This window comes from Erpetoichthys calabaricus, chromosome 12 (genome assembly GCF_900747795.2).
Source record: "Erpetoichthys calabaricus chromosome 12, fErpCal1.3, whole genome shotgun sequence".
In the NCBI taxonomy this organism is placed as follows: Eukaryota; Metazoa; Chordata; class Cladistia; order Polypteriformes; family Polypteridae; genus Erpetoichthys; species Erpetoichthys calabaricus.
In genome coordinates, this window is record NC_041405.2 from 52,874,207 (window position 1) to 52,893,093 (window position 18,887).

At 38.1% G+C, this 18,887-nt stretch overlaps 1 protein-coding gene across 1 annotated transcript in view; it reads left to right on the plus strand.

The window, feature by feature from the left end:
• shroom4 (shroom family member 4) overlaps positions 1-18,887 on the plus strand; it is a 143,012-nt gene that overhangs the window by 48,089 nt on the left and 76,036 nt on the right. Inside the window, 1 exon segment of the mRNA XM_028815522.2 lies at positions 11,034-11,185. Within this exon segment, the coding sequence (XP_028671355.2) occupies positions 11,034-11,185 (152 nt within the window).

Below are 18,887 nucleotides of genomic sequence, written 5' to 3' on the forward strand. Positions count from 1 at the left end.
TTAAATGATTTCAACATAAAGATGCAACATAACAAAATGCAAAACAAATCAAGGAGTCTGAATAATTTCCGAAGGAAGTGTATTTTGGTGCTGTCTGCTAGCTTTTGGTTTATTTTATATTTGCAGTACTTAAATTTCAGAGTGAGACTGCGGATGTCCAGCCTATTATTAATAATTAAAACAAAAAGTTCAGTTTGAAATAGTGAGAAAATCCCGCTGCACTATTAAGACAAAAAAAGCCTTTATTACTGCCACTTTTATTTCACTTTACAAGTAGTTGAAAGATAGAAACGCCTGATTTGTGCATGTTTTGAGAATGTGATGATGTGACCAATCTCTTGTTATTTGAGTGAGTGACAAGATTATTGTCTTCTTAGTACAGTGCCATACACCACTGCAATAAAAGATTGAAAGTTTTGCATTTTTCCGTGGGTTATTATGAACATGGCTACAGTTGTCAGTCCAGCCACCAATATTCTGACTGATGTACTGTATCAAGTTAAGCGTCGTTGGAAATCTATTCCTATTCCAACTGCACTGGCCACTAAACAAGATCCATCCTTGGTGCCAACCTCACACATACAGTGGGGGAAATAAGTATTGAATATATCAACATTTTTTTACTTAAATATATTTCCAATGAGGCTATTCACATGAAATTCTCACCAGACATTGGTATTCACTCAAGAAATCCACAAATATAAGGAATTCACAACATTAAAAGTCCTAAATAAAGGTATGTGTAATAAAGTGGAATGATACAGGGAAAAAGTATTGAATACACTAAGAAAAAGCAGTACACCAAGGCAAGGAACCAGCTGAAATACGTAAGTAGTTAAAGTAATTCTACTTCTTGTCTGTACAAATGAATATCTTCACATCCATATATACTGTACATCATTACAAAGTAAAATATATTTATTCAGTGTTTCAAAATTTGCACATTGTCCAGGGACTTAGGTTGTAATGTTTCAAGGCAATGTGTTAGTGGAAACATTTTGTAAACAATATAGTGTTTACAAAAAGTAAATATACTGTGGAAACAGTGTGATAGTCTGGGGTTCTTTTGCTGGAGGCAGAGCTGGTGACTTGCACAGAGTGACTGGCTTTCTGATTCAAAAGAGTTACCCCATGCACAGTTAGTGGAGTTAAAGAAAACAAATCATCATAAATTCAAATTCATTAGGTTTTGTAGTGTTTGTTAGTGTAGCAACTAAACTTTGACTAAAGCATGTGACACATATTCAATGATATGGAAGTGACTAACTCTACATTAATAAACTGACTTAAGCAATAGCAAAAATGTACAAAGGCAGCTTAGAAAGAAAGAAAAGGCTGTTTTGTAGGAATTGTTAAAAAAATTTGTAATTGACAAGTGGCATATACTGATATAAACATGAATCTTATTACAGCAAATGTCACAGACATGACAACACGAGTTTTCTGGTAAACTGTTATGGAAACTTTATTGTTACGAAATGAAAACATCCTGAATTGTCTTAGCATTCATGTGACAATGATACAATGCTTGAAGCTTTATATTTGGTGTTGATTTAAGCACTATTTATTTTTCAGTTAATGGAGAGAAAATGTCAGCACAGTTGTAAGATAAACCAGGTAGTCCGTGATGATCATAATCATTCTTTATGCTCTGTTGTAACCCCCTCCAGCCTACTAAATTTCCCCAAAGCCAATAGAATCTTTCAATTTCTTGTTACATTTTAAATGTGTCACACATGCAATTCAAGCCCTAATTTGAAAATACGATTGTAAACCACAGACTGAAGAATTATGAGTACATATCAACTGTTTTCTAATATTCTAGTTCTGGAAAAGTATTGCATATACACAGTATTTAAAAAATTATAATTTTTGCATTTTGCTGTTCTTGGTGGTTTTGAATGAGTCTGTATTGTATAATTATATTCAGATTTTTGTTTCAAGTACTTCAGTCTTTTCTTTTCTAAATCTGAAGTGTTGTGAATGAAGTGTTATTAATACATTAATTTTGCATACCATCTTTATTGTACCAAATTTAGAATTGTGTAGCAAAAATGCATGTTCTCAAATAAAAGAAAATTAAGTCTCATATAAATAATTCTGACAAAGATGTTAGCTAATAATAATTTCTCACCTTTTCCACATTGCTTTCTAATGTCTTTTTTTCTGTGCAAAATATGACCATATTTTTATCATAATGAGAACCTAACCCTGGTATTGGCAGATGATTTCATTATTAGTTGGCAAAATAATGTCTTTAGACTGTGAGACAAATGTGGAGAAAACCCAAACAGAAAGAAATGGATTACACCACTGCAGTTAAACAGGGCAGGGTTCACCTTTGGTGCAGTATTGTGCCATCCATGACCTAAATGTTTCTGTACAGTAAAATTACAGTACTTGTGAAATAAGTGTTGTGGTGACATGAATGGGGTGTTTATAAAAATGGTATTGTAAATGACTTTTTATGACTAGTAATGGACGTTTTCTACTGTAGAGGAATTCAAGTCATTTTAATGAAACCCTATAATAATGCTTTGCTATCAGATTGAAGTCACATGCTGATTAGCTTTCTTTTGTTATGTTTTTAATAGTTTCATGTTTGCTGATACAACTACAGCAGCAGTAGCATTCACCAAGGCTGAAATTAAAGGTCTCCTGGTGGGCATTAATCACCACTATCCTGACGTAAATACAAAAGGAAGAAACTAATTTTTGCTTTATTTTGTCTAAATTGCATCCACATGGCTGAACCCTCTTTCTGGAAATTCAGACAACCGAGTGTGGTATCAACAAAAAATTAAACACTGAAGATACTCAGTGTTTTTTTTTTTTCTTCCTAAAACAATTTGCAATTGCTCTTATGTGTTAATCAGTAGATATTCATATTTTTCAGTTTTATGAAATTATGGTACAGTAATCCCTCCTCCATCGCGGGGGTTGCGTTCCAGAGCCACCCGCGAAATAAGAAAATCCGCGAAGTAGAAACCATATGTTTATATGGTTATTTTTATATTGTCATGCTTGGGTCACAGATTTGCGTAGAAACACAGGAGGTTGTAGAGAGACAGGAACGTTATTCAAACACTGCAAACAAACATTTGTCTCTTTTTCAAAAGTTTAAACTGTGCTCCATGACAAGACAGAGATGACAGTTCTGTCTCACAATTAAAAGAATGCAAACATATCTTCCTCTTCAAAGGAGTGCGCGTCAGGAGCACAGACTGTCAGAAAGAGTCAGAAACAAATCAATAGGGCTGTTTGGCTTTTAAGTATGCGAAGCACCGCCGGTACAAAGCTGTTGAAGGCGGCAGCTCACACCCCCTCCATCAGGAGCAGGGAGAGAGAGACAGAGAAAAACAAACAGTCAGAAATCAATACGTGCCCTTCGAGCTTTTAAGTATGCGAAGCACCGTGCAGCATGTCGCTTCATGAAGCAGCTGCACAGAAGGTAGCAACGTAAAGATAATCTTTCAGCATTTTTAGACAATTGTCCGTATCGTCTAGGTGTGCGAACAGCCTCCCTGCTCACACTCCCTACGTCAGGATCAGAGAAAGTCAGCGCAAGAGAGAGAGAGAAAAGTAAGTTGGGTAGCTTCTCTGCCATCTGCCAATAGCGTCCCTTGTATGAAATCAACTGGGCAAACCAACTGAGGAAGCATGTACCAGAAATTAAAAGACCCATTGTCCTCAGAAATCCGCGAACCAGCAAAAAATCCGCGATATATATTTAAATATGCTTACATATAAAATCCGCGATAGAGTGAAGCCACGAAAGGCGAAGCGCGATATAGCGAGGGATCACTGTATATTTAAATTTTATTTTTTGTCCTATTTATATTCTTAAGATCGTGTTTGGCTTCCATTTTAAATCTTATGGATGCCATCATTTTATTTCGATTACTGGATATTTTAAGGTCACATGGTCCATATGCCGTTATGCATGACATCACCAGGGCTTACTATGAAATTGTGCCACCAGACATGGTGGTTTGTAAAAAGGAATCTTGGTGTATGTTAGAAAATATATCTATATTAAGTATCACAAATATTCACCTTTCAAATCTTGCTTGTACTTTTGAGTTTGGTTTAGGCTTTGCTCCTCTGATTAAAGAAAGATTAATCTTTTTGAGAATCAATTTTTTGTCTTTGCAGGCGTTGACCTATGTCTGGGCCAACTAAGTGTTTTCTAACTCCTCTGTACCTTCATCTCCCAGTTATTTTTCTCCTGTCAATTTTAGGCTACATTCTCACTCTACCCATAACACTATGGCCACTTTGATCTTATTGTAGAGTTAGCTAAGGAATAGATTTGTGTATGCTTTGAAAGTACGATGATGTAATCGATCAGAAGCAAGTTATAATCATTTAACTTGCATTGTCAAGTCAAGATGGTGAGATTAATCACTTTTTTAATACAGTGTCCTAAAGGAACAGAGGCTTCAAATTCATTCTCTTACTGCAATGCTCATGTCTCCAGATATCCAGCTATCCATTCATTTTCTATGTCAATACGTGGCACTGGTATACTGTATATATTACACACTACCGGTCAAAACTTTTAGAACACTTCAGTTTTTCTTCAAATTTAATCAATTGAAATGCAATGAATGACCTAAAATGGTGAAAAGGTAATCAGTAAACTGCCAGAGGTTTAAATTTAAAGTTTAGGTTAACAAATACTGAAATAAAGGAAATTTCAGAATGTTACAAATGGGCCTTCTTCATGGAACAACTAATATGTTACAACCTACAGGAGTTCTGCAGCAATTAAAGTAAATTAAGCCTTGCAAGTTGAAGCAAACAATTTGCACAGGTGTCCCAACTTATGTTGATTACTAACACACACCCCTCTCCCTCTGTCTTAAAACAGAGTTGGAACAGACACACCCTCTGAAGTACTACTTGGACAGTAGCGATTAACAAACGACATGAGACAGAACATTATTCCCCTAAGAAGTGCAGGCCTTTGATTTTTTTTGCAATTTCTCTAAATAAAAGTGTCAGTGAGTACAGTGTCCTACTCAATCTAAAGGCATTTGGAAAGTGGAAGAGATCTGGCAGACCCAAAGTCACAATCCAATCAGAAGACAAGTTCCTCAGGGTCACTAGGTTGCGTGATTGGCACCTCACAGCACAACAGCTTTAAGCACAGCTTAACAGTGTTCGAAAAAAGCAAGTCTCAGTTTCTACTGTGAAGAGGAGACTTTGTTCTGTGGGTTTGACAGGGTGAGTGGCAGTAAGAAAGCCATTCCTTAAAGGACAAAATAGGGCCTTGAAATACGGGCTGTGGACTACTACAGACTGGAAGAAAGTCTTACAGACCAATGAATCAAAATTCGAAACCTTTGGTTCATCATGCAGGGTTTTGTACGCCGTCAAGTTGGTGAAAGGATGGTTCCTCAATGACACCAGCTATCCAGCATGGTGGAGGAAGTGTGATGGTCTGGGGTTCTTTAGCTGGAGGCAGAGTTGGTGACTTGCACATAGTGACTGGCATTCTGATTCAAAAGAGTTACCCCATTTTGGTTGTATTACCCGCAAAAGTTGGCTACTTTGAATCAAAAAATTGAATAAAAGTTTGTGCACTTAATGATTCCTTGACTTATTTTTTATTTGCCATGGTTTATTTCTTCTATGCCTTGATTTCATGAAACATTAAGACATTAAACTGTGCACATTTCCATAAAAATAAAAAAAAAAAAGCCGAGGTGTTCTAAAACTGTTGACCGATAGTGTGTGTACATATATGTATACATACGATTGTTCTTGTATACATTTTATACATATGTATACTCATATGCTGTGTGTCTAATATAATATAGTACTGTGCAAAAATTTTGGCATTCCAGGGGTCAAGATCCTATAATGGCAGCCCTTTGCAAAAGACAGGAAACAACTCTGGATAGGGCACCACATCTGCAATAATACAAATTTAGAATTGTCAATTAACCAAACCTGTACATCTTTAGCATGTTGGAAGAAACCCATCCAGGCATGGGGAGAATATGCAAACCAAATAGTAAATAGCTCTGCAATTGTTAAAGTCTGTATTAAACATATCCAAGAATAATATAAAAATACAAAAAAAGTAAATATATAACTGCATGTAGCATACAAATAAAATCATTTAGGTATTGAATAACAAAAATATGCCTCGCAGTTAGGAGACCCAGGTTCACTTCCCGGGTCCTCCCTGCTTGGAGTTTGCATGTTCTCTCCGTGTCTGCGTGGGTTTCCTCTGGGTGCTCCGGTTTCCTCCCACAGTCCAAAGACATGCAGGTTAGGTGCATTGGCGATCCTAAATTGTCCCTAGTGTGTGCTTGGTGTGTGGGTGTGTGTGTGCGCCCTGTGGTGGGCTGATGCCCTGCCTGGGATTGTTTCCTGCCTTGCGCCCTGTGTTGGCTGGGATTGGCTCCAGCAGACCCCGTGATGCTCTACTTAGGATATAGCGGGTTGGATAATGGATGGATGGATAACAAAAATATCAAAGATGAGATAAATTATATAAAAAGCAAAAATCAAAATGAAAAATAAACATTAATATTCAAATAATTGTATGGACAATGATAGTATTTGAAAATGAAACAGAACTGCTGATAACTAAAACATGAAAAAAAGAAAAAGTGGACCACCATTACACATACACTATTGTGCAAAAGTTTTAGGCAGGTGTGGAAAAAATGCTGTAAACAAAGAATGCTTTCAAAAATGGAAGTGTTAATCATTTATTTTCATCAATGAGCAAAATGCAGTGAATGAACAGAAGAGAAATCAAATCAATATTTGGTGTGACCACCCTTTGCCTTCATAACAGCATCACTTCTTGTAGGTACACTTGCACACAGTTTTTGAAGGAACAAGGCTGGTAGGTTGTTCCAAACATCTTGGAGAACTAACCACAGATCTTCTGTGGATGTAGGCTTCCTCACATCCTTCTGTCTCTTCATGTAATCCCAGACACACTCGATGATGTTGAGATCAGGGCTCTGTGGGGGCTATACCATCACTTCCAGGACTTCTTGTTCTTCTTTACGCTGAAGATAGTTCTTAATGACTTTGGCTGTATGTTTGGGGTCGTTGTCCTGCTGCAGAATAAATTTGGGGCCAATCATACGCCTCCCTGATGGTATTGCATGATGGATAAGTATCTGCCTGTATTTCTCAGCCTTGAGAACACCATTAATGCTGACCAAATCACCAACTCCATTTGCAGAAATGCAGCCCCAAATGTTCAAGGAACCTCCACCATGCTTCACTGTTGCCTGCAGACACTCAGTATTGTACCGCTCTCCAGCCCTTCGATGAACAAACTGCCTTCGGCTACAGCCAAATATTTCAAATTTTGACTCATCAGTCCAGAGCACTTGCTGCCATTTTTCTGCACCCCAGTTCCTTATGTTTTCGTGCATACTTGAGTCGCTTGGCCTTGTTTCCACGTCGGAGGTATGGCTTTTTGGCTGCAACTCTTCCATGAAGACCACTTCTGGCCAGAGTTCTCCGGACAGTAGATGGGTGTACCTGGGTCCCACTGGTTTCTGCCAGTTCTGAGCTGATGGCACTGCTGGACATCTTCCGATTTTGAAGGGTAATAAGCTTGATGTGTCTTTCATCTGCTGCACTAAGTTTCCTTGGCCGACCACTGCGTCTACGATCCTCAACGTTGCCCGTTTCTTTGTGCTTCTTCAAAAGAGCTTGAACAACACATCTTGAAACCCCAGTCTGCTTTGAAGGAGAGACCTTGCTGATGCAGTATAACTACCTTGTGTCTTGTTGCTGTGCTCAATCTTGCCATGACATGAAACTGTCATCCACAACCTCACCTTGGTAGCAGAGTTTGGCTGTTCCTCATCCAGTTTTAAGCCTCCTACACAGCTGTTTCTGTTTCAGTTAATGACTATGTTTCAACCTACGTGTGACATTGATGATCATTAGCACCTGTCTGGTATAATTGGTTGATCATACACCTGACTATAATCCTACAAAATCCCTGACTTTGTGCAAGTGTACCTATAAGAATTGATGCTGGTTTAAAGGCAAAAAGTAGTAACACCAAATATTGATTTGATTTAGATTTTTCTTTTGTTCACTCACTTTGCATTTTGTAAATTGATAACAAGAAACAATCTTTATTTATATTTCTGAAAGCATTCTTTGTTTACAGCATTTTTTCACACCTGCCTAAAACTTTTGCACAGTACTGTATAATAAATATATAGTAATCCCTCGCTATATCGCGCTTTGACTTTCGTGGCTTCACTCTATCGCGGACTTTATATGTAAGCATATTTAAATATATATCGTGGATTTTTTGCTGGTTCGCGGATTTCTGCGGACAATGGGTCTTTTTAATTTCTGGTACATGCTTCCTCGTATTAAATAAAACTCCTCAAATATATTGTGAGCACGGGGGCTGTTCGCACCCCTAGAGGATACGGCCGGTCCTCAAAAAACTCTGAAAGATTACCTTCACATTGCTCCCTTTCTTGCTGGGCTTACATGTGGCTGCTTTGTCAAGCGATATGCTTCCCGCACGGTGCTTCGCATACTCAAAAGATCAAACCGCATGTATTGATTTTTGATTGTTTGCTTTTCTCTCTCTCTTGCTCTGACATTCTCTTCTCCTGACGAAGGGGGTGTGAGCAGGGCGGCTGTTCACACCCCTAGACGATACGGATGCTCTTCTAAAAGTGCTGATAGCTTATCTTCACATTGCACCCTTCCGTGCAGCTGCTTTGTCAAAAGACATGCTTCCCGCATCACGGTGCTTCGCATACTTAAAAGCTCGAACGGCACGTATTGATTTTTGATTGTTTGTTTTTCTCTGTCTCTCTCACTCTCTCTGACATTCTCTGCTCCTGACGGAGGGGGTGTGAGCAGAGGGGCTGTTCGCACACTGGCCTAGAGGATACGGATGCTCCTCTAAAAAAAAAATGCTGAAAGACTACCTTCACATTGCTCCTTTCTTTGCAGCTGCTTTGTCCGGCGGTGCTTCGCATACTTAAAACCAAACAGCCCTATTGATTTTTGATTGTTGGCTTGTTTCTCTTTCTTTCTCTCTCTGACATTCTCTGCTCCTGATGCACACTCCTTTGAAGAGGAAGATATGTTTGCATTCTTTTAATTGTGAGACGGAACTGTCATCTCTGTCTTGTCAAGGAGCACAGTTTAAACTTTTGAAAAAGAGACAAATGTTTGTTTGCAGTGTTTGAATAACGTTCCTGTCTCTCTACAACCTCCTGTGTTTCTGTGCAAATCTGTGACCCAAGCATGACAATATAAAAATAACCATATAAATATATGGTTTCTACTTTGCGGATTTTCACCTTTCACGGGGGGTTCTGTAACGCAACCCCCGCGATCGAGGAGGGATTACTGTAATATATATAGTATATATAATATATAGTGAGAGATTGCCGGCAGTGTGTCCCGGCCAATACCCCCACGCCGCTAGGTGGAGTCCTCCCTGCAACATGGAGGTGCTCCGAATTCCCGCAGGGCATCATTGACATTATTTAAAAGTATTGTGCAGTATTGTGCAGCGCCTCTCAGCTTTGGAATTGGTTGTTTTGTTTCTCTCTCTCTCTCTCTCTCTCTCTCTCTCTTTCTCTGACATTCTCTGCTCCTGGCAGAACTGTCATCTCTGACTTGTCATGGAGCACGTTTAAACTTTTGAAAAGAGACAAATGTTTGTTTGCAGTGCTTTGAATAAAGTTCCTTTTTTTTCTACAACCTCCTGTGTCTCTGTGCGAATCTGTGAGCTGATCTGATATATATAATGTATACACACAGTATAAAGCATCTCTTTCAGACTCTTCCAAAGCATAGCACAGATATGTTAAAAGTTTTTCTCATCATTTCAGCTCTTTCACAGTCTATAGGATGATCTACTTCATTTTTTTTAAAATCTTGGAATCATAATGCCTAAAGGAATATGTATTAGTTAGCTACAGAGACTTCAATTGAATGTTGGGTTCTTTCTCCAGTGCGTCCACTGAATAAATATATGTATTACAACCAAACAATTTGCATAGTGACTTCAAAACAATTATTTAAAAGAAATCCTCAATACAGGTTTGTTAAACTCTTGCCAACCGTAAATCTATCTCTGCTAGAAAAACAAGACTCTCTTCTCTTTTTATGAGTCAAGAATCAACCTGCATTGTCCCCTATATCCCAAATTCAACTTAAATTTTGAGTCTCCTTTTGAGCACCTTAGATAGATACTTTATTAATCCCTAGGGGAAATTCACATATTCCAGCAGCAGCATACTGATAAAGAAAATATTAAATTAAAGAGTGATAACAATGCAGGTATACAGACAGACAATAACTTCGAATAATGTTAACGTTATTGGTGGACACCTTAGTACTGTCTTTTTACATAACTACAAAGAGTTGTACCCGTGTAGTTCCCCTAAATTTACAACACATCCTCTTTCAAAATGGACAATCACACCCCCATTCTGTTAGTTCAGAAGCTCTGTCAGTATGGTACCAAAAATTTCATTAGCAAAGTCATTCTGTGTTTATCTACTAGATACTCCTTTGAAATTTTCCTTAGTTCCTTGACATCATCATTAGTCTATGTCAACATATTGTCCCATATTTTGCCGGTCACATACCACCATCCCTTCCTAAATGTTTTGATAGAACATCATCTGTTGCTTCAGTCAACTTCTCTCTCAGGCATATGTTCATTTTGGTCTCTTGTACTTTCTTGGTCTGCTGGTCTGTAATTATGAAATCTAGAGGCCTTTCTGTTAACATTGTTTGCATGGCTTCCTTAATGATTTTGCTTCACAGTGTTGCATGGTGTACTGAGTATGGCACTAAACTTCAAACCATAAGGTTACCAGTTAAATTCATGGCTCTGCTTCACTGTGTGACTGTCAGTAAATCGTTTAATCTACATGTGCTCAGAAGCAAATATCTACAGGTGCAAGTTAGTTTTATATATATGTTGTCTATACTTTAACCGTAAGTGAAGCTTTGTAATATTTTTAATATATATTTATATATTTTAATTTCAGATTGAAGATGGGGGAAAGGCTGCTTTGTCCAAGAAGCTGCTTGTTGGGGATGAACTTGTGAACATAAATGGTTCTTTGCTTTATGGTTCAAGACAAGAAGCTCTCATCCTCATCAAAGGTTCCTACAGAGTTCTCAGAATGGTGGTCTGCCGGTAAGAGACAATATGGTTGTTTTACTAGTATTGCTGATAATATCCCCTCCACCCTCCCCTTGTTGTTGTGCAGTTATCCTATTACAAATGTTTTATTATTAGCATACTACAGCCAAGTCTTGAAACATAGTTTTAGGTGGCAGTATAGTATATGATTCAAAGCTGAGCCACTAAAATATTTTGAATGGGAATATTCAATTCAATTCAATTCACCTTATTTTTTGTATAGTGCTCTTTACTGAGTGCAGGCTCAGAATGCTGGAACAAGTTCACAGGTAAAATGCAGATTCAGTTTTACCAATTACAAATTGGATATCCATGGCTGTTGCTGTGAAAGTAGCTTTCAAGATCCAAGTAAATGTGCTGTTTCATTATCCAATTATGATACTTAGAAAAGAAACAGGGTCATTATATTATATGTTCTTTTGGCATGGGTTCTGAGGGGTTGATGTTGTAGAAATTCTTATTGCAGCATTTTGACCCCCCTATAATGTAATTGTAGTAAGAAACACTTTAGATAAAAAATTACAGTGTGTAGACTTTATGATAATTGAAGAGGTTGGGAGCATGCGCTGATTACAGCACATTGCTGTACCCACCACATGACGAACCACCCAGATTGGGCACCGAGTGCAGCCGTGCAATGTGTGACACCTTAACACCCCACCTGTTTGAATGAAATTGAACAGTGTCAGGTTTTTTACGGTGGCTGGAGTGCCAATGCTGCCACCAACCCCCGAGTTTTCCCTGTAAGTTGGAGTAGCTGCTTGCAGGGCTGGATGCAGGTTAACATCACATAACAGGACAAAGCAATTTCAGGTTATGGGCCTTGCTCAAGGGCCCAACAGAGTAGAGTCACTTCTGGCATTTATGGGATTCGAACCAGCAACCTTCCGATTGCCTGCACAGATCCCTAGCCTGAGATCCGCTACTCCTCCCTATGATAATTAAAATGTCATAAAAATAAGGAGATTGCAGCAAATTATGTTTACAATTGAAAAGTTGTGCAAATTACAGTAGCAAAACACTGATAGTCATAATAGGTTTAAAATATTGTGGGGATGTCTGGTTGGTGAGAAATACCCAGGACAATGTCACCACCCTGTTGGCACAGTATAATCCTGAGTGAAATTACAGAATAGAGAGTAATACACCAGGAAAAACAAGATGTTCTTTAATTTGTTGGTGTGCTAAGGCAACCATGGTACTCTAAAAATGTAAGTAAGGAGAGGCACAAGAGTAGGGGAGATAGTAAATGTTAGAAGGACAATGTAATAGGTTCCATGTATGCCTTACCCCCTATTTAGAGTAAGAGAGGGGCAAAGGAGGATTTTGCAAAAAGCTGAAAGATCACCTTGCATCTAGATGTAAATGTTGGTTTCCTCATTGAAATGGTACAGTAAGTGTAAGTTGCCTCAGAAAGGGTGGGCCTATCCATGAAGGTCTTGCAGTGTTCTAGATATACCTGCTAGAAAGTACACTGTTCTATTTGGGAAGAAGTGGAATTTTGTTACCTCTGTTTATATTACAAAATGCAGTGTAGAGGCTTTATGAGAGACCACCTTTAATGTTCTAGAGTGCTGGCAAATCAAGAATTCTAGCTTTAAGGTCCTATAACTAAGTGAAAGCAGTCCTTTAGCATGGTGGTCTTTCAGGGGCTTGTCCAGAAGTAACCCTGGTAGGGTGGGAGTTCTTCCAGAGTCTGGGGGACGGATTTGGAGATGCTAGGTCATTGAATGAGAGTTCTAGGTTAAATGAGAAAGACAGCAAGTAAGAACTAGTGGTTATTGGAGGAGGAAATAAGGCAAGACCACTTCACCTTCCTGTTTACATTGTAAACAAGGTATCACATTATTAAACAGTAAACAAAACCTCCCTGGTTAGCTGGGATTTACTAACATTTTGTATTTCTTTCTATCCAGTGGGTTGTTTCCCCAACTTAAAGTATTGCACCCATCTGTTTCACTCTCTCTCCACCTGCTCTGACCTTGAATTTCTTCGTCTCTGTTGAGCATTTACCATAGATCAACTCCAAAATCCAAACTCAATGGTGTTAAGGTGGCTTCACACCTCACCTTAGTTCTACTTCTAGGCCAATCCCTAGAACCACTTTCAGAGTCACATTTGTCCCTAGAGCGTTACTCCAAGAGGCTCAGTTGACAAACCATGGTCTCTGCACATCCCTGATCCTCAATACACACCTATAAGGCCAGGTAATCCCCTGAAGTCCCTGACTTTCCCCATTCATCATAATAGAACACAGGTGTTTACCACTACCATGTGGGCACTCTCTGTTGCCACCTTGCAATTTGGGAGAATTCACTCAGGCCTTTACCTATCCTACATATCCATCTATTAACCAGAGTGCTAGGCATTCTTGATGTCTGCTACGCTTTAATCTCCTGGAGAAGCATTACTTGTTTGCACCTAGGATGCAGCTTCTTCTTGTGCATGCCAGCACCTGTATTTAACAACATTCCAGGGGACTGTGCACAATTATGTTTTAATTCTTCCCACTTTTAGCTTTTTACCAACACTGGTGTATACTTTATTACTACCACTGAGAGCTCTTATCCCTAATGTTATTTCTCCTTGACATCTCATTGCCAGACCCACATTCTTGTTTTACTTCTGTATCCATTTTTTTTTTTCTAAATTAGCAAATGTATCCATGTTTACAATATACTTGGATGTTAGAAGGACAATGTAACAGGTTCCATGTATGCCTTACCCCCTATTTAGAGTAAGAGAGGGGCAAAGGAGGATTTTACAAAAAGCTGAAAGATCACCTTGCATCTAGATGTAAATGTTGGTTTCCTCATTGAAATGGTACAGTAAGTGTAAGTTGCCTCAGAAAAGGTGGGCCTATCCATGAAGGTCTTGCAGTGTTCTAGATATACCTGCTAGAGAGTACACTGTTCTATTTGGGAAGAAGTGGAATTTTGTTACCTCTATTTATATTACAAAATGCAGTGTAGAGGCTTTATGAGAGACCACCTTTTAATGTTCTTTTTTTTTTTTCTAAATTAGCAAATGTATCCATGTTTACAATATGAGTGAGTAGTTAATTTGCAAAATATTACAACTGTCACTTTCTTTAGTTTTCATTATTGTTTGAATTCATTTTGGTTATGCCTATAAGGGATTTAAACATTTGAATTCAGTTTGTATGCCCAGACCAAACAATTTCAGTATTTAGCGTTAAACTATTGGAGGTTTTCTTTATTCGAGGATTATTCCAAATTGGTCTTCTGTTCAGCATGTAGTATATTTACAAAAATGATGTGCTGTATGTTGTATTTCGCTACTACTACTACATACCTTATATTTCAGAATTTTACAAGATCTGGTTATGTAGGTGATAAATAAGATGATCAGTACCTCTTTATTCTTGATATATTAAGACACGCTGTAGTTTTGAGTAAGATATTTTGGGGAAAAAAAACAGCTGATTTTTTTTTTTGGCTTCAAGTATCTTATGTACTCATACATACAGCATCTTATTAACGTAACAGATTCTCTATGGTTTAAAATAACAAACAGTATTGTGTAGGAAAAGAGAGCTGCAGTAGCGCCCTTCCTGTATGGACTGAGTAATGGCTGTGTCCTGCACCACTAATTGAATGGAATGCATTTCTGTGTTATTTTGGAAAGTGGGTGTTAAGCACAAATAAACATTGCTGTAATCAGGGACTTGAGCGGAAATTTAACTTAACTGCTTGTGCCCAGCAATTATTTAAAGAATTCTTCCCTCCTTAATTCATTTGGCAGCAAACGTTGTAATGATTATAAAAGAAGCATAAAAATCCACAATGTTGAATCTGTAAGCTGAGCCTTAGTCAGTTTTGTGAATTATAAATGGCCAAACCAGGTTTGAGATAAAATTGCACCACACCTAATGATTTTGCTTTTGCTAATTTAACTTTTAATAATAATAATTTTTTTTATATAATTCAACTGTAATGACAAACAAACATACTTTGTTTTATATATGGCCTTTTCTGTAGTGAACACTCTCCCAAGAACCTTTAAAAGTACATAATAATAGTTTTAATTATTTACATATGCATGTTTCACTTTTGGAGCAGTGGCAAGGTAATTAAATTACTAAGGGCCATATAGTGAGTAAGTGGTAGGAACAGGACCAGAAACCAGCTATTTTAAATCCTGCACCTTAGCCTTTAGGCCACAAACTGGTTTTTATGTAGAGCCTTTTTTAGTTACCTCTGTGTCAAATAGCTTTACAAAGCAGTTAACACTACACAGCAGCATGGATGCTTATATCATTAACACTATAACAAAACATAATATTGTGCATATATATGAATTAATTTGGTAGAATTGGGTTTTTAAGCTCATCAACTTTGTGCCTTGATGTTACCGTTTCTGTCTTAAAATATTTTGTTTAAAATGGAGCAGTAGAATATATTCAGTTTCTTAGCCTGTTTTCTATTGTGGGGTATATGAGTTTGGGGCCCATCATGAAATCATTGAACAAAAATCACAAATAAACCCCATATAGATTGTCAGTGTTTACAGGGCACAGTCATGTATAGGGTGGTCCAGATCTAATTATGCAATTTTCATTACGCTATAACTTAAGTTTATTACATAGAGAATTCACAGCACCTGCCTTGCACATAGAGATTTCACTTAAAATTCGTTTTGTTGCCGATAGGTGGCAGCACCTGCCCTGCATTCCAAAATACGGGAGATGGTTGTCAGTCAAACAGTTGCATAATTAGATCTGGACCACCCTGTATACATTTACACATTCATACCAGGTCAGTGTAGCGATGCTAGTTTACTTGAAACATGTGTCTTTGGAATTTGAGAAGAAAGTAAAAGTTCATAGTAAAAGTCCATACAAATAAGGTGCAAATTTCACACTGTGATAATGTTTGGAATTAAATCCAGGTACAGTGGAACCTCGGGTCACGACTGTAATTTGTTCCAAAACTCTGGTCGCAACCCGATTTGGTCGTGACCCGAACTAATTTCCCCCATAGGATTGTATGTAAATACAATTCAACCGTTCCATACCGTACGAACTGTATATAAAAATATTTTTTTAAAAGATTTTTAAGCACAAAAATATTTAATTATACTATATAAAGCACAGTGTAATAATAAACTAAATGTTAAAACATTGGATAACACTGAGAAAACCTTGAACAGAGAAAACTAACATTGCAAGCTCACGCTACAGTAGCCTTACGAACCGCTCGCTTTAAACACTTTTTTTTAATGGGTTTTAAGCACAGGGGAAAAAAATGAAAATTTGAAAAATCCTTAATTTATACAAAAACTAACCATAAACAACCAAGAAAACTTAACATTGCAAGAGTTCATGCTACAGCCTTACGAACCCTGTGAAAAACCTTGAACAACAGAGAAAACTAACATTGCAAGAGTTCACGCTACAGCCTTATGAACTATATATATATATATATATATATATATATATATATATATATATATATATATATATATATATATATATATATATATATATATATATATATATATATATATATATATATATACTGTACTAGCCATGTGCGCCCAACTACGTTGTGCATGTTAAAGTTGTCTGTGAAGGGCTCCCTGTTTAAATGCGGCTGCCAGTCGTGAACTGGGCCCGGGCCCTTCGTCGCACAGCATTATGATTTTTTACAAGGGAAACAAAATTACAAAACAAAACCCTTGGACATTGATCCGATAGGAACAGCCTACTCGGAATCACTGTCCGAATAGTAATTATGTGGTGGTGGAGGAGCATTTCTGCTTCTCTTCGTTCACAATCCGTCTCGTTTTCACAATGCTGTCGTTTCCTCTCACAATCTCTTCTCAACCTTTCTTCTCCCTCCTAATCAAGTTCGTTTCTTTTCATTTTAATTTTTTGTACTCGAGGTACGATTGCTACTCAAGGTAGTCTTTGTTTGCCACTCAAGGTGGACTTTAAATTCTTTGTTGCCCTGAGAAGGGCAGTTCGGTTGTTTGCACTGAAAAGTGCAGTTGGTTTTAGAATTGGTGTCGCCAGTGATTTGAACACAGATGCTGGTATCGACGGAAGATCTGAACGAAGATGAAGGTGTTGACAATAGATCTGAACGAAGATGAAGGTGTCGACGGTAGATCTGAACGAAGATGAAGGTGTCGACGGTAGATCTGAACGAAGATGAAGGTGTCGACGGTAGATTTGAACGAAGATGCTGGTGTCGACGGTAGATTTGAACACAGATGCTGGTGTCGACAGTAGTTCCACCACACGTTGTCCAATCTTGCAGGTTGCTTTGTGGCAATCCAAAGAGTAAGGAAGAACCAATGCTTCTTTCTTGAACTCCAAACGCCGACTGATGGAAAATCACAGAAGTGTGTCCGACTTATATGTTCTATTCAATAAGGGCGCGCACAAAAAGGCGAGCTTCAAAAGGGCAACCTCAATTGAGCGCGGCGAATAAAGGCGTTCGTAGATAATATAGTTCAAATGGCTCTGGAATATGTGAAGAGCAACAAAGGTGCAGATCTACTCGTAGTCGAAGGCTACACATTCAGAAAGGAGAAAACTATCAATGGGAAACACATCTGGAAATGCACTGAATATAGGATTGGAAAATGTTTGTCTCGCTTAGAAGTTCATGCATTAATTAATTGGATGTTTTGATATTCTTGCTTTCGCCTTTTTATACGTTCAATCATTGCCTTTGGCTAATAAATTTTCTGTAATAATTTTGTTGCGTTTGCCTTTATTCGATGTGCCCAATTGAGGTCGCCCTTTTGAAGCTCGCCTTTTTGTGCACGCCCTTATTAAAGGATACCGTGTCGGTTGAACATGAATTCGCGGACAAACAAAGATCAAGATGCAAATAAAGATTAGTTAATTTAAAGCACAACAATTTGTTTAGTTTGAATGTTTGTGTTTTGAGGTGTGACTGGAGTACTACAGTCTTCAGTACTATAAGCCTGGAGGAGATTCTTAATGCAATGCCTATGTTTTAGCTGTCTCTCTATTGCCATATAGTGCTTCTTCTTCTAATTCATTCGTGGACAAACAAAGATCAAGATCCAAATGAAGATTATATATAGAGATAAAATTCTTTTCGCGTTTGAAACGGAAATTACTTATGACCAGGCGATATGGAAATTACATATGAACACAGAACATATTATAATACAGGAACTAATCACTTCGTTTGTGGACGCCATTTTTATATTGTCTTTACAAATTGTTATTATTTGTGAGAGAGTTATTTTACTGATAATGAAAAGAAGTAAACACAAACACGCCGATCTATCCCATAGAAGTGCACCCCGCGTCGTCCTCTCCAAGCCCTCCTCTATGGACTACAGTGCTGAGCCGTCCGCCACCAGGCGCGTTCTGGCAGAGAAGTTTTATTTATTCGTCCATGTGACTGTCGCGGAAACTGCCACATTGTAACTTTTTTTTTTAGTTGTCAGTACTTGATAGTAGAAGAGATGAGGAAAACAGCTTTGCGTCTTACTACTTTTTAACTGCGGCGAGCTGTAAACAATGTACGTGAGAACAAAGTGGACGCTGGGAGGCGTGGAATGTCGGGCTGCTCCGCGGGGTAGAGAGCTTTGCAATTTTGGGCAGCATCCTCTCTTCTCGCACTGTTTGTGACACTTCAAGTGCCCCGTCGGCTCCTGGGAGAGTGAAAATCTTTGCGAATGTGTGTAA